Raw genomic sequence first — 13,551 nt, 5'->3', positions numbered from 1 at the left:
GTCTAAGAAAAGTGATAAGCAAGATTTCTCTTCCCTTCTCTCTTCTTTCTCCTCGCAAATGCATACCATGTTTTCTCAACAGCAGCAACTTGCCACCGACTTACAGGCTACGCGAGATGAGTTGCGTTCGCTGCCTAAGGGTGTGGGCGATGTTTCTTCACTTTCCCGCATCCGGTTGCCTCCTTCGGCCACAGTCACGTCGGCGGACTTGCGGGCGGAAGAACTGGCTCACGCCAGCTTCGGAGAGATGGTCCCTCGGGACACTGTTGCTCCTGCGCAGCAGGCTCTCTCCTCAGGTACGTTGGGTTCGCCGGTAGCCAGGCTCTTTGGCGAAAGCGTTCCGCATAGACCGCAACTAGTAGCTCCCCCGCCTCATAGGTCAGGGAGTGAAAGTTCGACATACCTGGGGCAAACGACTCATACGAAGCGGAGCTCATGGGGTGTTGACGCGGGAATGCAATCGATTTTACATCGATCTGGTGACCAAGGTGCACACGGGCCGTCTTTGACTTCCCCCGTTGGTGTATTCGCGTCACCACTTCCTCCTGGGCAGGAAGTTGACTCCATGCAGGCTCTGCACCGAAGTTCTACTTCCGGTTTGCAGTCAGCCTCGCTTCCGGTTGATGATGTTCAAGACTCGGTGAGTCACGCGGACTTGTCTATACATACGGATGTGGAGTCGGAGCGAGACGCTCCTCCCTCATTCAATGAGGATGACGGTGACTTCCAGTTACCGCCAAGATTGAAGCCGTCCTTAGCTGTTGCAGCACAGGTCGCTTACAAATACTTTCCTGACGGCGTTGTTTCATCTGCGGGTCTTGTCTTACCCCCACCCTCAGCGGTGGGTGACTTCCGCACAGCTCCAACAGCAGCTGAGGGTTTTCAGTTTTCTGAGTCTCCTTTAGTTGCTTATGAACTCTCGAAAATTCTAGCAAGAGTTCCAGGCACGTCGAGCTCCTTGCCGGTTGGCACGGTCCCTCTTCTATCTGCTCATGGTCAGGCGCCAGAGGCTGCCAAGAATTGGCTTGCCACTGACCAACTTCCGCATGCTAGTGTCCCTGCCCTTGCGCGCAGGTTTTCACTCACCCGTCGGCCTCAGAACCTTATCAACACTTTTGCCCTGCCGAGTGCAGCCCTTCCGGTCACGCCGGAGCTGTCCACTCTTAGGGAGGATGGTTACCGTCAAGACAGACCTTGTGTCTACACGGAAGGTTCTCTTATTGGTTTGGAGGAGGCAGGCAGATACTCTCTTGAACTTGCCTCCCTTTCTGAGACACTTCTTCGGACTTTATCTCGTTCGATTGCGTCTTCTCTGGATCCGTTTGAATTCCGGAATGACGCAAGTGTGAAGGATGTTACGACACTGCTGGCCACCTTAGCTAAGGTCAATGCGGAACAGATGTCTGTGGCGGCTCGCCTTTACTCCCACGCCGTGTTTACACGCAGGGACTCTTTTTTGGCGGGCTCAAAGATTCAGGAGAAAGCGACTTTGGATGCTCTCAAGTCTTCTCCTTTTACAGAGGGAGCTCTGCTCGGGCAGCCCTCGCTTGACGCCCTAGACAAGCAGACCCAGAACACCAAGGATTTGGCGATCGCTCGGTTTGCACAGCATGGCTTCACTAAGCCACAGGCAAAGCAGCAGGGTCAGGCTAAGGCTTCGTTCTCGGCAGCTAATCGTGGCCACAACACGCAGCACTCTCAGTCTTCTTTTAGGGGAAGGGGCAGAGGTGCCCCTTATCCTAAGAAGAAGCCATCGTTCGGGAATTCCAGGGGGGGTGGGCGAAAGCCCAACCCCCAATGATGCCTCCCCGAACCACTCATCCCTACAACCCCCACCCCTTTGGTGGCGGGCGGCCCCTCCCGGGCTCTTCCCTGCTGGTTACAGCTTGTAGACAGTCAGTGGATCGTAGGGATAGTGCGTTCGGGGTTCCGCCTACTCTGGAAAGAAGAAAAAGCTCCTCTTACCAGAGTAGCCCCAGCATTCCGGTTCCCAGCAAGACCAGAGGCAAAGGCGACAATTCAGTCGGAAATTGCCTCTCTTCTTCTGAAAGAAGCTATAGAGGAGGTTTTGGACCTCAACTCTCCGGGTTTTTATGGAAGACTTTTCGTCGTCCCCAAAAACTCGGGGGGTTGGAGGCCTGTTCTCGATCTGTCTCCTCTCAACAGGTACCTCAGAGAGGTAAAGTTCACTATGGAAACTCCAACCTCTGTCAGGGAGTCTCTCAGGCCATCAGACTGGGCAACGTCCATAGACCTAACGGACGCCTACTTCCATATCATGATCCACCCCTCGGATCGGAAGTGGCTCAGATTCAGGTGGGCAGAGAAGATTTTCCAGTTCAGAGCCCTTCCCTTCGGGTTGTCTCTGGCTCCCTGGATCTTCACGATGGTGACTCGTCAGCTGTGCTCCCTTGTCAGGCAGAGGGGCATTCGCCTCCGTGCATATCTAGACGATTGGCTAATTCTGCACCAGGATCGTCTGACTTGCAGTCTTCACACTCAGTTTGTCTTGAGTCAGTCGGCAGACCTAGGTTTCTGTGTCAATCAGGGCAAGTCGGAGTTGACTCCGTCACAAACGTTTACGTACCTAGGTATGACGTTCGACACCATGGCCTGGACGGTCCGACCTTCTCTCAGGAGAGTCGACAGGCTACAGTCTCTCCTAACGTCGCTGCGGTGTCGGGAACGGGCCCCGGCCAGGGTTCTGGCTTCTGCCTTAGGCCAGATGGAGTCGATGGCTACACTCGTTCCCCTGGGAAGAGTATCCAAGAGGCCGTTTCAGGCGGCCTTCGGCTCGGTATGGGAAGCAGCCTCTCAGGGTTGGGACGTCTCTGTCCCCATTCAGGGCTGGATCAAGCAGACCACAGAGCAGTGGTTTCAGGCTCAGTTCTTTCTCGGCGTTCCCATTGTCCTTCCTCCTCCGGACCAGGACATGTTCACGGACGCCTCCATGGTGGGATGGGGCGCTCATCTAGCCCATCTGACGGCCTCGGGTGTGTGGTCAGAGACACAGTCTCTGTTGCACATCAACATGCTAGAGCTGGAGGCTGTATTCCTTGCACTTCAGAGTTTCCTTCCCACTGTGACGGGGCACCATGTGAAGTTACACACGGACAACACTACAGTAGCTGCTTACGTGAACAGACAGGGCGGCTCACGTTCCCACTCATTGTCTCTCAGGACTTGTCAAATTCTGGTGTGGTGCCAGCAGCATCATATCATTCTGTCAGCCAAGTTTCTGCCAGGGTCTCTCAATGTTCTGGCAGACTCTCTCAGCCGGTCGGCCACCGTCATCCACACGGAGTGGACAATCGCTCACCAAGCCCTGCTCCGGCTGTGGGCTCAGGTGGACAAGCCACTGGTCGACTTGTTTGCCACGAGATTCTCAAGAAGACTTCCCGTGTTCGTTTCGCCGTTTCCGGACCCGGAAGCCTGGAAAACGAACGCACTGGAGATAGGCTGGTCGGGACTCGAGGCTTATGCGTTTCCGCCTGTCAAGCTTCTCGGCAAGGTTCTCAGGAAGGCGGAGATGGAACGTCCGTCTCTCATTCTGGTGGCTCCGTTTTGGCCCTCTCAGCACTGGTTCCCGGACCTTCTCCGTCTCGCAGTGGGTCCACCCATTCCGCTAAACCTTCGAAAAGGGGAACTTCTTCAGCCGCGCACGGGCGTCCTGCACGACAATCCGCAGTCCCTACGCCTTCACGGCTGGAGACTGTGAGGACGTCTCTTCACGGCTGGAGACTGTGAGGACGTCTCTGCGCCGCGCCGGTGCATCGGATAGGACTCTCGACTTAGTGCAAAAGTCTCCCAGACAGTCCACAAGCTCTGTATATGCCTCACATTGGGCAGCTTGGTCCAAATGGTGCACGGATAATGGCGTGAACGCTACTTCCCCCCGTTCAATGCAGGTGGCAAATCATTTGGCCTGGTTGGCGTCTCAGGGCCGGTCTCCTGCTTCTCTGAGGGTCAGGAGATCAGCGATTTCCTCAACACTTAGGCAGTTGGGGCGTATAATCTCTCTTGATGGTGTTATAGCAAGCGTCCTCAGGGGTGCTTCCTTGGACTTTGCGAAGACAAGGTCACCAGTCCCAGCTTGGGATTTGTTTCTGGTTCTCGAGTTTCTCAGGTCACGGGATTTCGAGCCTTTGCATGCAGCGAGTCTCCACAATCTTACCCGTAAAACGCTTTTCCTTACGTTGCTTTCCACCGCTAGGAGAAGCAGTGAGATACATGCTTTATCCGGTCTTGCTAAAGACATTTCGTTCGAGAGGAACGGTTCAGTCGTGCTTCGTTTTCGTCCGGATTTTCTAGCCAAAAATCAGAGGCCAGATCAGCTCTCCTCCTTGGTCAAAATTCCTCCTCTTTCCACGATTTTAGCACCAGGGGACCCAGATATCGTAAATTGTCCTGTCAAAGCAATCAGCAACTATCTGTCGCGTACGGCGTCTATTCGTTCAAAAGATCAGAAACTCCTGTTCATTTCGATCAATACGGCCCGGAGCAGAGACCTGTCTAGGGCCACTTTGGCCAGATGGGTGTCTACCTTGATCAAACAAGCGTACATCTGGCAGCAAGAAGGAAAAGGGGGGGGGGGGGGCAGTCAGTCCTTCCCCAGTCGTCTTCTAAGACGCATGAAACCAGAGCCTGGGCATCCTCGGTTGCCGTTCTCAAGTCTGGTAGACTGGCAGAAGTCTTGGATTCCGCTTACTGGAGATCCGAAGACGTGTTTATAAATTTCTACTTGCGGGACATCGCAAGTACTCATCAGGATGGGACCAGTACCCTTCCGGCTATGGTAGCCGCAGGGCAGGTTCTCTCCAGCTTGTAGAGTAAGTTTTTTACCCATCTCCTTCATTAGCAATCTGCTAGTTGTGAGTCGGGATAAGATATGTAATTTAATCGAAAATTTTAAAAGTAAATTTTGATTTGATTAATATACTTACCCGACTCACATCGTTTATACCCTCCCGCCTACCCCGCTTTATGATACCCTAAAAATGAACGTTTCGCTTCGTTCGAGTGAGGTATTCCAACATGGCGGCGGCGGTCTCGCGTGATCAGTCACGTGACGGTATGGCCTTGACCTGTGACCCAGCTTGCGGGTTCTAGGCTGTTCTTTTTTAGGGTTACTTCCCCTTAAGGGGTGAAGCGTAGTTCAGCGTCCCGGCACTTAAACCAGAGGTTAATGCTAGTTGTGAGTCGGGTAAGTATATTAATCAAATCAAAATTTACTTTTAAAATTTTCGATTGTACAGGTTCACGAATATCACTACTTGAGACCTGTTTGCAGTCATTTACCTCAAAGGCACTGGGTTAGTAGGCTGGACAACACTTTTTGAGTCACTTGAGAAAAAGTGACTCTATGTAATCGGTCAGTGTTAGTCTGTCCGGCCGGCCGGCCGTCCGTAGACACCACCTTAACGTTGGACTTTTCTCGGAAACTATCAAAGCGATCGGGCTCATATTTTGTTTAGTCGTGACCTCCAATGACCTCTACACTTTAACGATGGTTTCGTTGACCTTTGACCTTTTTCAAGGTCACAGGTCACCGTCAAAGGAAAAATTAGACATTTTATATCTTTGACAAAGTTCATCGGATGTGATTGAAACTTTGTAGGATTATTCTTTACATCAATGTATTTACATCTGTAGCCTTTTACGAACATTATCAGAAAAACAAGGGAGATAACTAGCCTTTTCTGTTCGGCAACACACAACTTAACGTTGGGCTTTTCTCGGAAACTATAAAAGTGACCGGGCTCAAATTTTATGTGAACGTGACTCATTGTGTTGTGAATAGCAATTTCTTCCTGTCCATCTGATGCCTCATATAATATTCAGAACTGCGAAAGTGACTCGATCGAGCGTTTGCTCTTCTTGTTAAACCTGTATGCTGTGTATACTTCTTACTTTTGTAACAAATGTTTAATCTCATTTCCCCTGAAGAACATGTTTGAGTCGGTTCTGAAAAAATACGTCTTGTCTGGTAATGGTGGACACAGATATTATTTTGCCTTACCTGCCTTGCAAAATGTCTTTTCTGGATACCCTTTTGATAGTTTGATTTATTTGCATCCCTCTTCTTCTTCTTCTTTGTTCATGGGCTGAAACTCCCACGTTCACTCAATGTTATAGCACGAGTGGATTTTTACGTGTTTGACCGTTTTTACTCTGCCATGCAGGCAGCATACGCCGATTTCGGGGGAGGCATGCTGGGTATTTTCGTGTTTCTATAACCCACCGAACTCTGACATGGATTACAGGATCTTTTCCGTGCGCACTTGGTCTTGTGCTTGCGTGTACACACAAAGGGGGTTAAGTCACTAGCAGGTCTGCACATAAGTTGACCTGGGAGATCGGAAAAATCTCCACTCTTAACCCACCAGGCGGCAGCAACCGGGATTCGAACTCACGACATCCCGATTAGGAGGCCGACGTCTTACCACCAAGCCTCGATCTGCGCCCGTCTATTTGCATCCAATTTCCAAGGGAACGACATTTCTGTAAAATTCTGCTCTATGACGTATATATATATAGTTATGTATTGGATCTTTCAAAACTAGGAGCTTGACTTTTTAATGTTTCTTTTACTTGCAGATAATAGTACAGCTATGATGACAACAGATGACTTTCTACCAATCCTGATTTTCTTGATTATAAAGTCAGAAATACCAAACTGGTGAGTAATGGCTGTATATTTTAGGGTGTAGGTGCATTGACATACCTTTCTCTGTCAGCTGCCAAAACAATTCACCAGGTGGATTTTAAAGTTTGTTTGGTCAAAACAGTCAAATGTGATGTCAGTGTTCAGCTTTAGTCTAATGAAGCATTATAACATTCAGCCGACTTGTAGTACTGTAGGTTGTCAAAATGTGGACATAATATAAGGGAGATAATCACAGGTTAAGCACAGATAGCAAATTGTACACTGTGAGATAACAGGTTAAATGTTTTCAGTGTGTGTGTGTCTGTCTGCCTGAGTGTAATTGTGGGTGTGAGCACGCACATGTGTAGATCTGTATGTGTTTGCATAACACTCGTCATTTTTAGAACATTCTGATGTGATTATTAAATGGCAAAATGCTTGGATATTGTTCAGGATGGCCAACCTGACGTATATGAGGCATTTTCACCTAGCGAAGTCGACAGACGATGATGAGTTTGGTTTTTACCTGGCGTCTGTGGAGGCTGCCCTGGAGCACATCAAGAGTGGCTATATCTCTGAGGACATGAAGATCAACAAACCAAAGGTATCAGATAGCTGTCTCAGTTGTGTGCTTTATGTTGACTGATAGTTGAATCTGAATGTGTGATGGGTCAAGTGCTCAAAGTTTGAGAGTGTGTGTGTGTCTGTCTGTGTCTCTTTGAAATATACTGATCTTCTGGTACTCACAATAAGTATACAAGTAATATATTGATACAAAATATCACAGTTTCTTTCATGTGGAAATATGCTGACTTTTTCTTGGTGGGCATGAAATTAACTGTACCTTGAGGGAGATTCCACAGGGTTCGTACAGGTCATGGTAAACCTGGAAAGTCATGGAATTTGATTTTTAATTTTCCAGGCCTGGAAAGTCATGGAATTTCAATTCAAGTCATGGAATTTAACAAAAATAAGAAAGAAAAAAAAATTAACCTTTAGCACGCCAGCGGCGATTTTTGTTGCCCAGCCATCCCCCCCCCCCCCCCCCCCCCCCTCCCCCCTTTGCCAGCCAGGAGCGATTTGCGTCGCCAGCACAAGGCTTGTTCGTATGACCAACTTCTCGTTCGTATTTGCATACGAAAATCACGGTATTTTTAACGGCACTTGAGCCAAAGCGAGGCTCACTTCCTTCCGTTATCTCGTCGTGTCGTCTGCGCTGCATTTGAGTCGGTTTCGTCGAAGTTTTCTGCTTTTGTTTATGCATCGATAAAGTACTTTAGCGCTTCGACAAGCAAGATGGAGGATGATGAGTTTTAAACTTTCTTTCAAGTTGTTTCTTGACAACAAAAAGTATGCAGAATTGGAACGAATTACCGAGGAAGATCTTCGCAATGAACTGTGTATCGCGGTGAAAAAAAATGACAGTTCGTCAAGTCACAGTGACGGTTACGAAACGGAATTTACGAAAGTGCAGATGGATACAAACAGTGGCTGGTCCAGTTTAGTGAAATGACAGGACCAGCAAACATTACCGATAATCTGACTGCGTAGCAAATGCTTGACTTGCTTGTCGAAGAGACACTGCGTAGAAACTGACTCAAATTCAGTGCAAAGCAAGCCAGTGTCAAAACTGGCAATGACAAGACGAAAAAGTTTGCGTGTTCGGAAATGGCGACCTGTGGATTTAGTCATGGAAAATGTTATTGAGGCTCATGGAAAGTCATGGAAAAGTCATGGAATTTCTAAAAACCAGTGGGGACCCTGTTCCAGTGGTCGAAACGTCGTGCTTTGTTATTCGTATCGTCTTCGTTAAACACTTGAGTACAGTATTTTTCGGTCTTTTTATTGCACCTTCAAGGGAAAAAAATGAACATGCTGTCATTTTACTCTCTTTCTTCTCTTTCCTTGTCATCCAATAGCGGCTATGTTCCTTCAAGTTCAAGATACTGTTGCAAAGGAATAACAACACTGCTAACAAGCAGTCTGTTCCTCAATGATCACTGCATGTCTCTTGTTGCTGTGTTTTCAGCGTGAGGGATGGTCATTCTTAGAGCTGAGCCCCGGTCACTCTGCTGCTACAGATACAGAGACACAATTGGAGAGACAGGACAGCTCTGCGGCCACCGATCAGTTCTTCATGGTAATTGGGTTTTAAATGCATGTACCGTGGAACTCCCCTTTTGAGACCTTCATAAATCTGAGAAAACAGGGTCTTAAAAAAGAGGGAGTCTTAAAATGGGGGTAAAATTACAGAAGTTATGAACAGAACATCTGAGAAAACAGGGTCTTAAATTGGGGGGGGGGGGGGGGGGGGTCTTGAAAGGGGGTTCCACTGTACTAGGCTAAATTCTTTTGGATATAACAAATAAAGGGTTAATGATTGAGTAACAGAATCTAAAAACTGTGACAATGGAAGAGGTGAAAAGTCAAGATTAGAAAAATTATTGGATGAATATGAAATGGGCAAGCGATGGAGATTGTTTTTAATTAAGTAAATCTCTCTGTTTTACTACCGAGTGAGCCAATAGTAGTACAGCCGTTTTGAGTCACGTATTTTTTTTTTCTTTTTTTTTCTCTCGTCCTTACGAGTCACGTATTTTTAGCATGTTGACATGGAAACTTATTAACGACTTCACACAACAAAGCTGGCCTCTCCTGTTGATTGAACGAAGCGTGTGTGAGTCCACCAGGAGAATGTCCAGCATCTAAAGGGGAGTAAAGGGGAACAACCAGTGGCTGGTACTTTAACGTGATTTCGCTTGTGCGCAGAATGTGCAAGAAGGCAACGAAGAAGCTGTGAAGCAGATGCTGCAGCGGCCGCAGCGTACGAGCGAGGAGGTGTACCTGAAGCTGTGCCACCCTCTGTGTTCCTGCGACAAGTGTGAGAAAGTGGTGTCTGCCTCACGCAACGACTCCGACCTCGTCACCACCTACACCCGCGACAACAAGGGCTACACAGGTGAGAGGGGGTGTTTTTAATGCTGTAGAGAGATTTTCAGATTATGCTCGGTGATCAGAACGACGTTAAGATTGAAATGGCTAGCATTGAAGTAAATACTTAGAGATTTAAAACACCAGTGTCTATTAAGTGCATCCTTTAAATTAGTTAATGGGGTGTGTCATGCATAACTCCTGTGTCAGATAAGAAGCCTGTGTGATGCATGCATAACAGAAAACATGTCTAGGATGTGGTATGTAGGCATGTACCCATTAAGTCATGACAGAGATGGCTTCTTGGATTTGGTCTCACAAAAGATCTGTGTGATGAGCTGTTCTGATGTAACGGATACTGTCTTTCTTCATTTAATAGATGCTGGTGATTCCAGATCAAATGGTCAGATTTTCACAAGTGAAGCTCACTACATGCCTTAGTACAAATTAAATTTTGTACCATTCCCTTTCAAAGTTCCACTCAAAGGTTAAAATCTGTATGTTATAATACAGAATTGCAAGATTAAGTATGAAGAAGGAGAACCTGGAAGTTGTTGCTATATTCAAGAGTGAGACGTTGATGATGACGGACTTTTGATTTTCAGTTTAATTCTTTGTATGTGTATATCCGATACTTTTGAAGGATGCAACGAAAACTGAAAAAAGTAAAATTCTTCTTCTTCTTCAGTGTTCGACGATTGTGTCACTGAAAAAAGTATACAAGACTTGAGCTGATTCCATTGTGTATAACATTTGTGTACAGCCCTTCACATGGCGGCGTACTACGGCCAGGGCCAGCTGATTGACCTGTTGATACAGAGTGGGGCAGTGGTGGACGCCACAGACTACCTGGGTCTAACCCCCCTACACCTGGCTTGTCAGAGAGGTTATCAGAAAGATATGGTCAGTTTGACGTTCTGTTTGCTAAACCCCCCAACCCCTCCGCTAAAAATAATAAAAATAAAAAGAAGACATGGAAAGAAGAGAATATATAGTGTCTTTGTGCTTGTCTACGTTTGTATTTGTACATGTGGCAGTGTCTCAAGCTGGAGCTCTGGCAACTTAATAAATATTGCCGCAGGTGGCGAAGCAGAAGGAAATTAGGTCCAAAGCAAGGAAGAGTAACAATCATCTCATTGTATCAGTGGCTCTTTAACATTTTCAGGCAGAGTTTTCATGCTCCTCGTGCACCCATTCCTTCTGTCTATTTGGAATGGTGTGTGTTTGTGTGTGTGTCATGCATGCCTGTGTGCCTGTATTCACGCCTGTGTGAGTGTGTTTAGAGTTAATCTATTTGGAAAGTGCTGTATGGTTTCTTTATCTCTAGTTGCTGTTGCTGCACTTTGGAGCAGACGTGATGTGCAAGGACAATGACGGAAACACACCGCTCCACCACTGCTGTTACAACGGCCATGAAGATGTGAGATTTTTAAACTCAGGCTCTGTGCTCAAGCTAGGTTTCCTATCCTTCGATGGTTAAAAGAAACAGTGTTTTTGTCATTGTGCGTTATTCCTTTTAAGAAGACAGAACACAGCTGAATTGGTTTAGTCCAGGAAGGTATCGGGCTTACTGAATGCCCACTTGTTTCCTGCAGCGATTGTTTTGGCCATTTTGCAAACTGTAAAAGTTAACAAGCCTGAACCTTGGTTCCCATAGAAACCTGTCAATCAGATATGGCAGCAGGTGAAAGTAAGCATGTTTATTTTACAGGGAAGAGAAGTGTTTAAAGGTAAAATGATCTGGTTGGTCAGGTTGGTTGACAGTTTTATTTCTGATGTTTCTTTTTTTCCCAGTTCAGCTTGTAAGATACAAACAAGTCGCGTAAGGCGAAAATACAATATTTAGTCAAGTAGCTGTCGAACTCACAGAATGAAACGCAATGCCATTTTACTCGTAGCATCGTCAGGCCACCGCTCATGGCAAAGGCAGTGAAATTGACAAGAAGAGCGGGGTAGTAGTTGCGCTAAGAAGGATAGCACGCTTTTCTGTACCTCTCTTTGTTTTAACTTTCTGAGCGTGTTTTTAATCCAAACATATCATATCTATATGTTTTTGGAATCAGGAACCGACAAGGAATAAGATGAAAGGGTTTTTAAATTGATTTCGACAATTTAATTTTGATAATAATTTTTATATATTTAATTTTCAGAGCTTGTTTTTAATCCGAATATAACATATTTATATGTTTTTGGAATCAGCAAATGATGGAGAATAAGATAAACGTAAATTTGGATCGTTTTATAAATTTTTATTTTTTTTTACAATTTTCCGATTTTTAATGACCAAAGTCATTAATTAATTTTTAATCCACCAAGCTGAAATGCAATACCGAACCCCGGGCTTCGTCGAAGATTACTTGACCAAAATTTCAACCAATTTGGTTGAAAAATGAGGGCGTGACAGTGCCGCCTCAACTTTCACGAAAAGCCGGATATGACGTCATCAAAGACATTTATCAAAAAAATGAAAAAAACGTTCGGGGATTTCATACCCAGGAACTCTCATGTCAAATTTCATAAAGATCGGTCCAGTAGTTTTGTCTGAATCGCTCTACACACACACACAGACACACAGACACACACACAGACACACGCACATACACCACGACCCTCGTTTCGATTCCCCCTCGATGTTAAAATATTTAGTCAAAACTTGACTAAATATAAAAATGACCACTCAATGCAACTCTGATTTCAGTGCGTGAAGGCGTTGGTGTTCTCCGATAGCACCATACGCAGACTTGAAGTAAACACGATGAATGAACATGGGGACACTGCATTACACATGGCAGCCAAGTGGGGATATGGTTAGTCCTGCTTGTTCTTTAAGCAACAGAAACTGAAAGTTAACTGTTCGGTCATGTGGAGGACAGGATAAGGATACGATGGATAAGATTTCATCTAGTCCTGTGAGGTTTCCCTCATGGAAATTTGGGCTGCTTTCTCACTGGGGAAAGCGAGCTGCCAAACAGTGTATGTGTATTCATGTTTCAAAGCTCTGAAACTTTCGCTGTGAACTTGGGTTCTTTATCGTGCGCATGCGTGCACACGGGGGTGTTCCACCACCGAGGAGAGTCTGCACAATGTTGACTCTGGGAAATAAATCCCTCGCCGAACGTGGGTATCGAACCCACGCTGGTAGCGACGACTGGTATTGAAGCCAGCGCCGCTACCGACTGAGCTATTTTCCCGCCCAGTGATTCACCAGTGTGCACAGTGATTCAAAACTTTCCCGACCAATAGTTCTTTACTTAGATACTAATGAAACATGTTGTGTGTACTTTTGTAAAGAACCATAAGATACATCTACCAGCCTGATAACTTTTAAGATAAGGCCTTTTGTCAAACGATAGTTGAGAAAGGGTGAGAGCGATGTTTGATTATTGCCAGAACTGCTGTTTGAAAATCTGCTGCAATGGAATTACAGGCGCCTTGTATACCCTGGCTCAGGTTTTAAGAGTTTGATACATTTTTAAGGTGACAGTTATCTAACATACTGCACTACTTTTGTGAAAATGACTGGGATATTTTTGTTTGTATCAGGGAAGATAACACTTGGCTTTGACAAGAAAAAACAAGTCGCGTAAGGCGAAAATACAACATTTAGTCAAGTAGCTGTCGAACTCACAGAATGAAACTGAACGCAATGCAACGCAGCAAGACCGTATACTCGTAGCATCCTCAGTCCACCGCTCACGGCAAAGGCAGTGAAATTGACAAGAAGAGCGGGGGAGTAGTTGCGCTGAGAAGGATAGCACGCTCTTCTGTACCTCTCTTTGTTTTAACTTTCTGAGCGTGTTTTTAATCCAAACATATCATATCTATATGTTTTTGGAATCAGGAGCCGACAAGGAATAAGATGAAAGTGTTTTTAAATTGATTTCGAAAATTTAATTTTGATCATAATTTTTATATATTTAATTTTCAGAGCTTGTTTTTAATCCAAATATAACATATTTGTATGTTTTTAGAAT

The 13,551-nt window shown here is 45.9% G+C and overlaps 1 protein-coding gene across 1 annotated transcript in view; it reads left to right on the top strand.

The window, feature by feature from the left end:
- The window catches only part of LOC138975026 (ankyrin repeat domain-containing protein 27-like), a 59,079-nt gene that overhangs the window by 22,309 nt on the left and 23,219 nt on the right, over window positions 1-13,551 (top strand). Inside the window, exons 12-18 of the mRNA XM_070347676.1 lie at window positions 6,598-6,679; window positions 7,100-7,250; window positions 8,676-8,786; window positions 9,416-9,605; window positions 10,341-10,480; window positions 10,905-10,997; window positions 12,276-12,384. Of these exons, the coding sequence (XP_070203777.1) occupies window positions 6,598-6,679; window positions 7,100-7,250; window positions 8,676-8,786; window positions 9,416-9,605; window positions 10,341-10,480; window positions 10,905-10,997; window positions 12,276-12,384 (876 nt within the window). The remainder of the gene's footprint in view (window positions 1-6,597; window positions 6,680-7,099; window positions 7,251-8,675; window positions 8,787-9,415; window positions 9,606-10,340; window positions 10,481-10,904; window positions 10,998-12,275; window positions 12,385-13,551) is intronic.

This window comes from Littorina saxatilis, linkage group LG1, assembly GCF_037325665.1.
Source record: "Littorina saxatilis isolate snail1 linkage group LG1, US_GU_Lsax_2.0, whole genome shotgun sequence".
NCBI lineage: Eukaryota > Metazoa > Mollusca > Gastropoda > Littorinimorpha > Littorinidae > Littorina > Littorina saxatilis.
The sequence above is the reverse complement of the archived record's forward strand: the minus strand, read 5'-3'. Positions and strand labels throughout refer to the sequence as shown.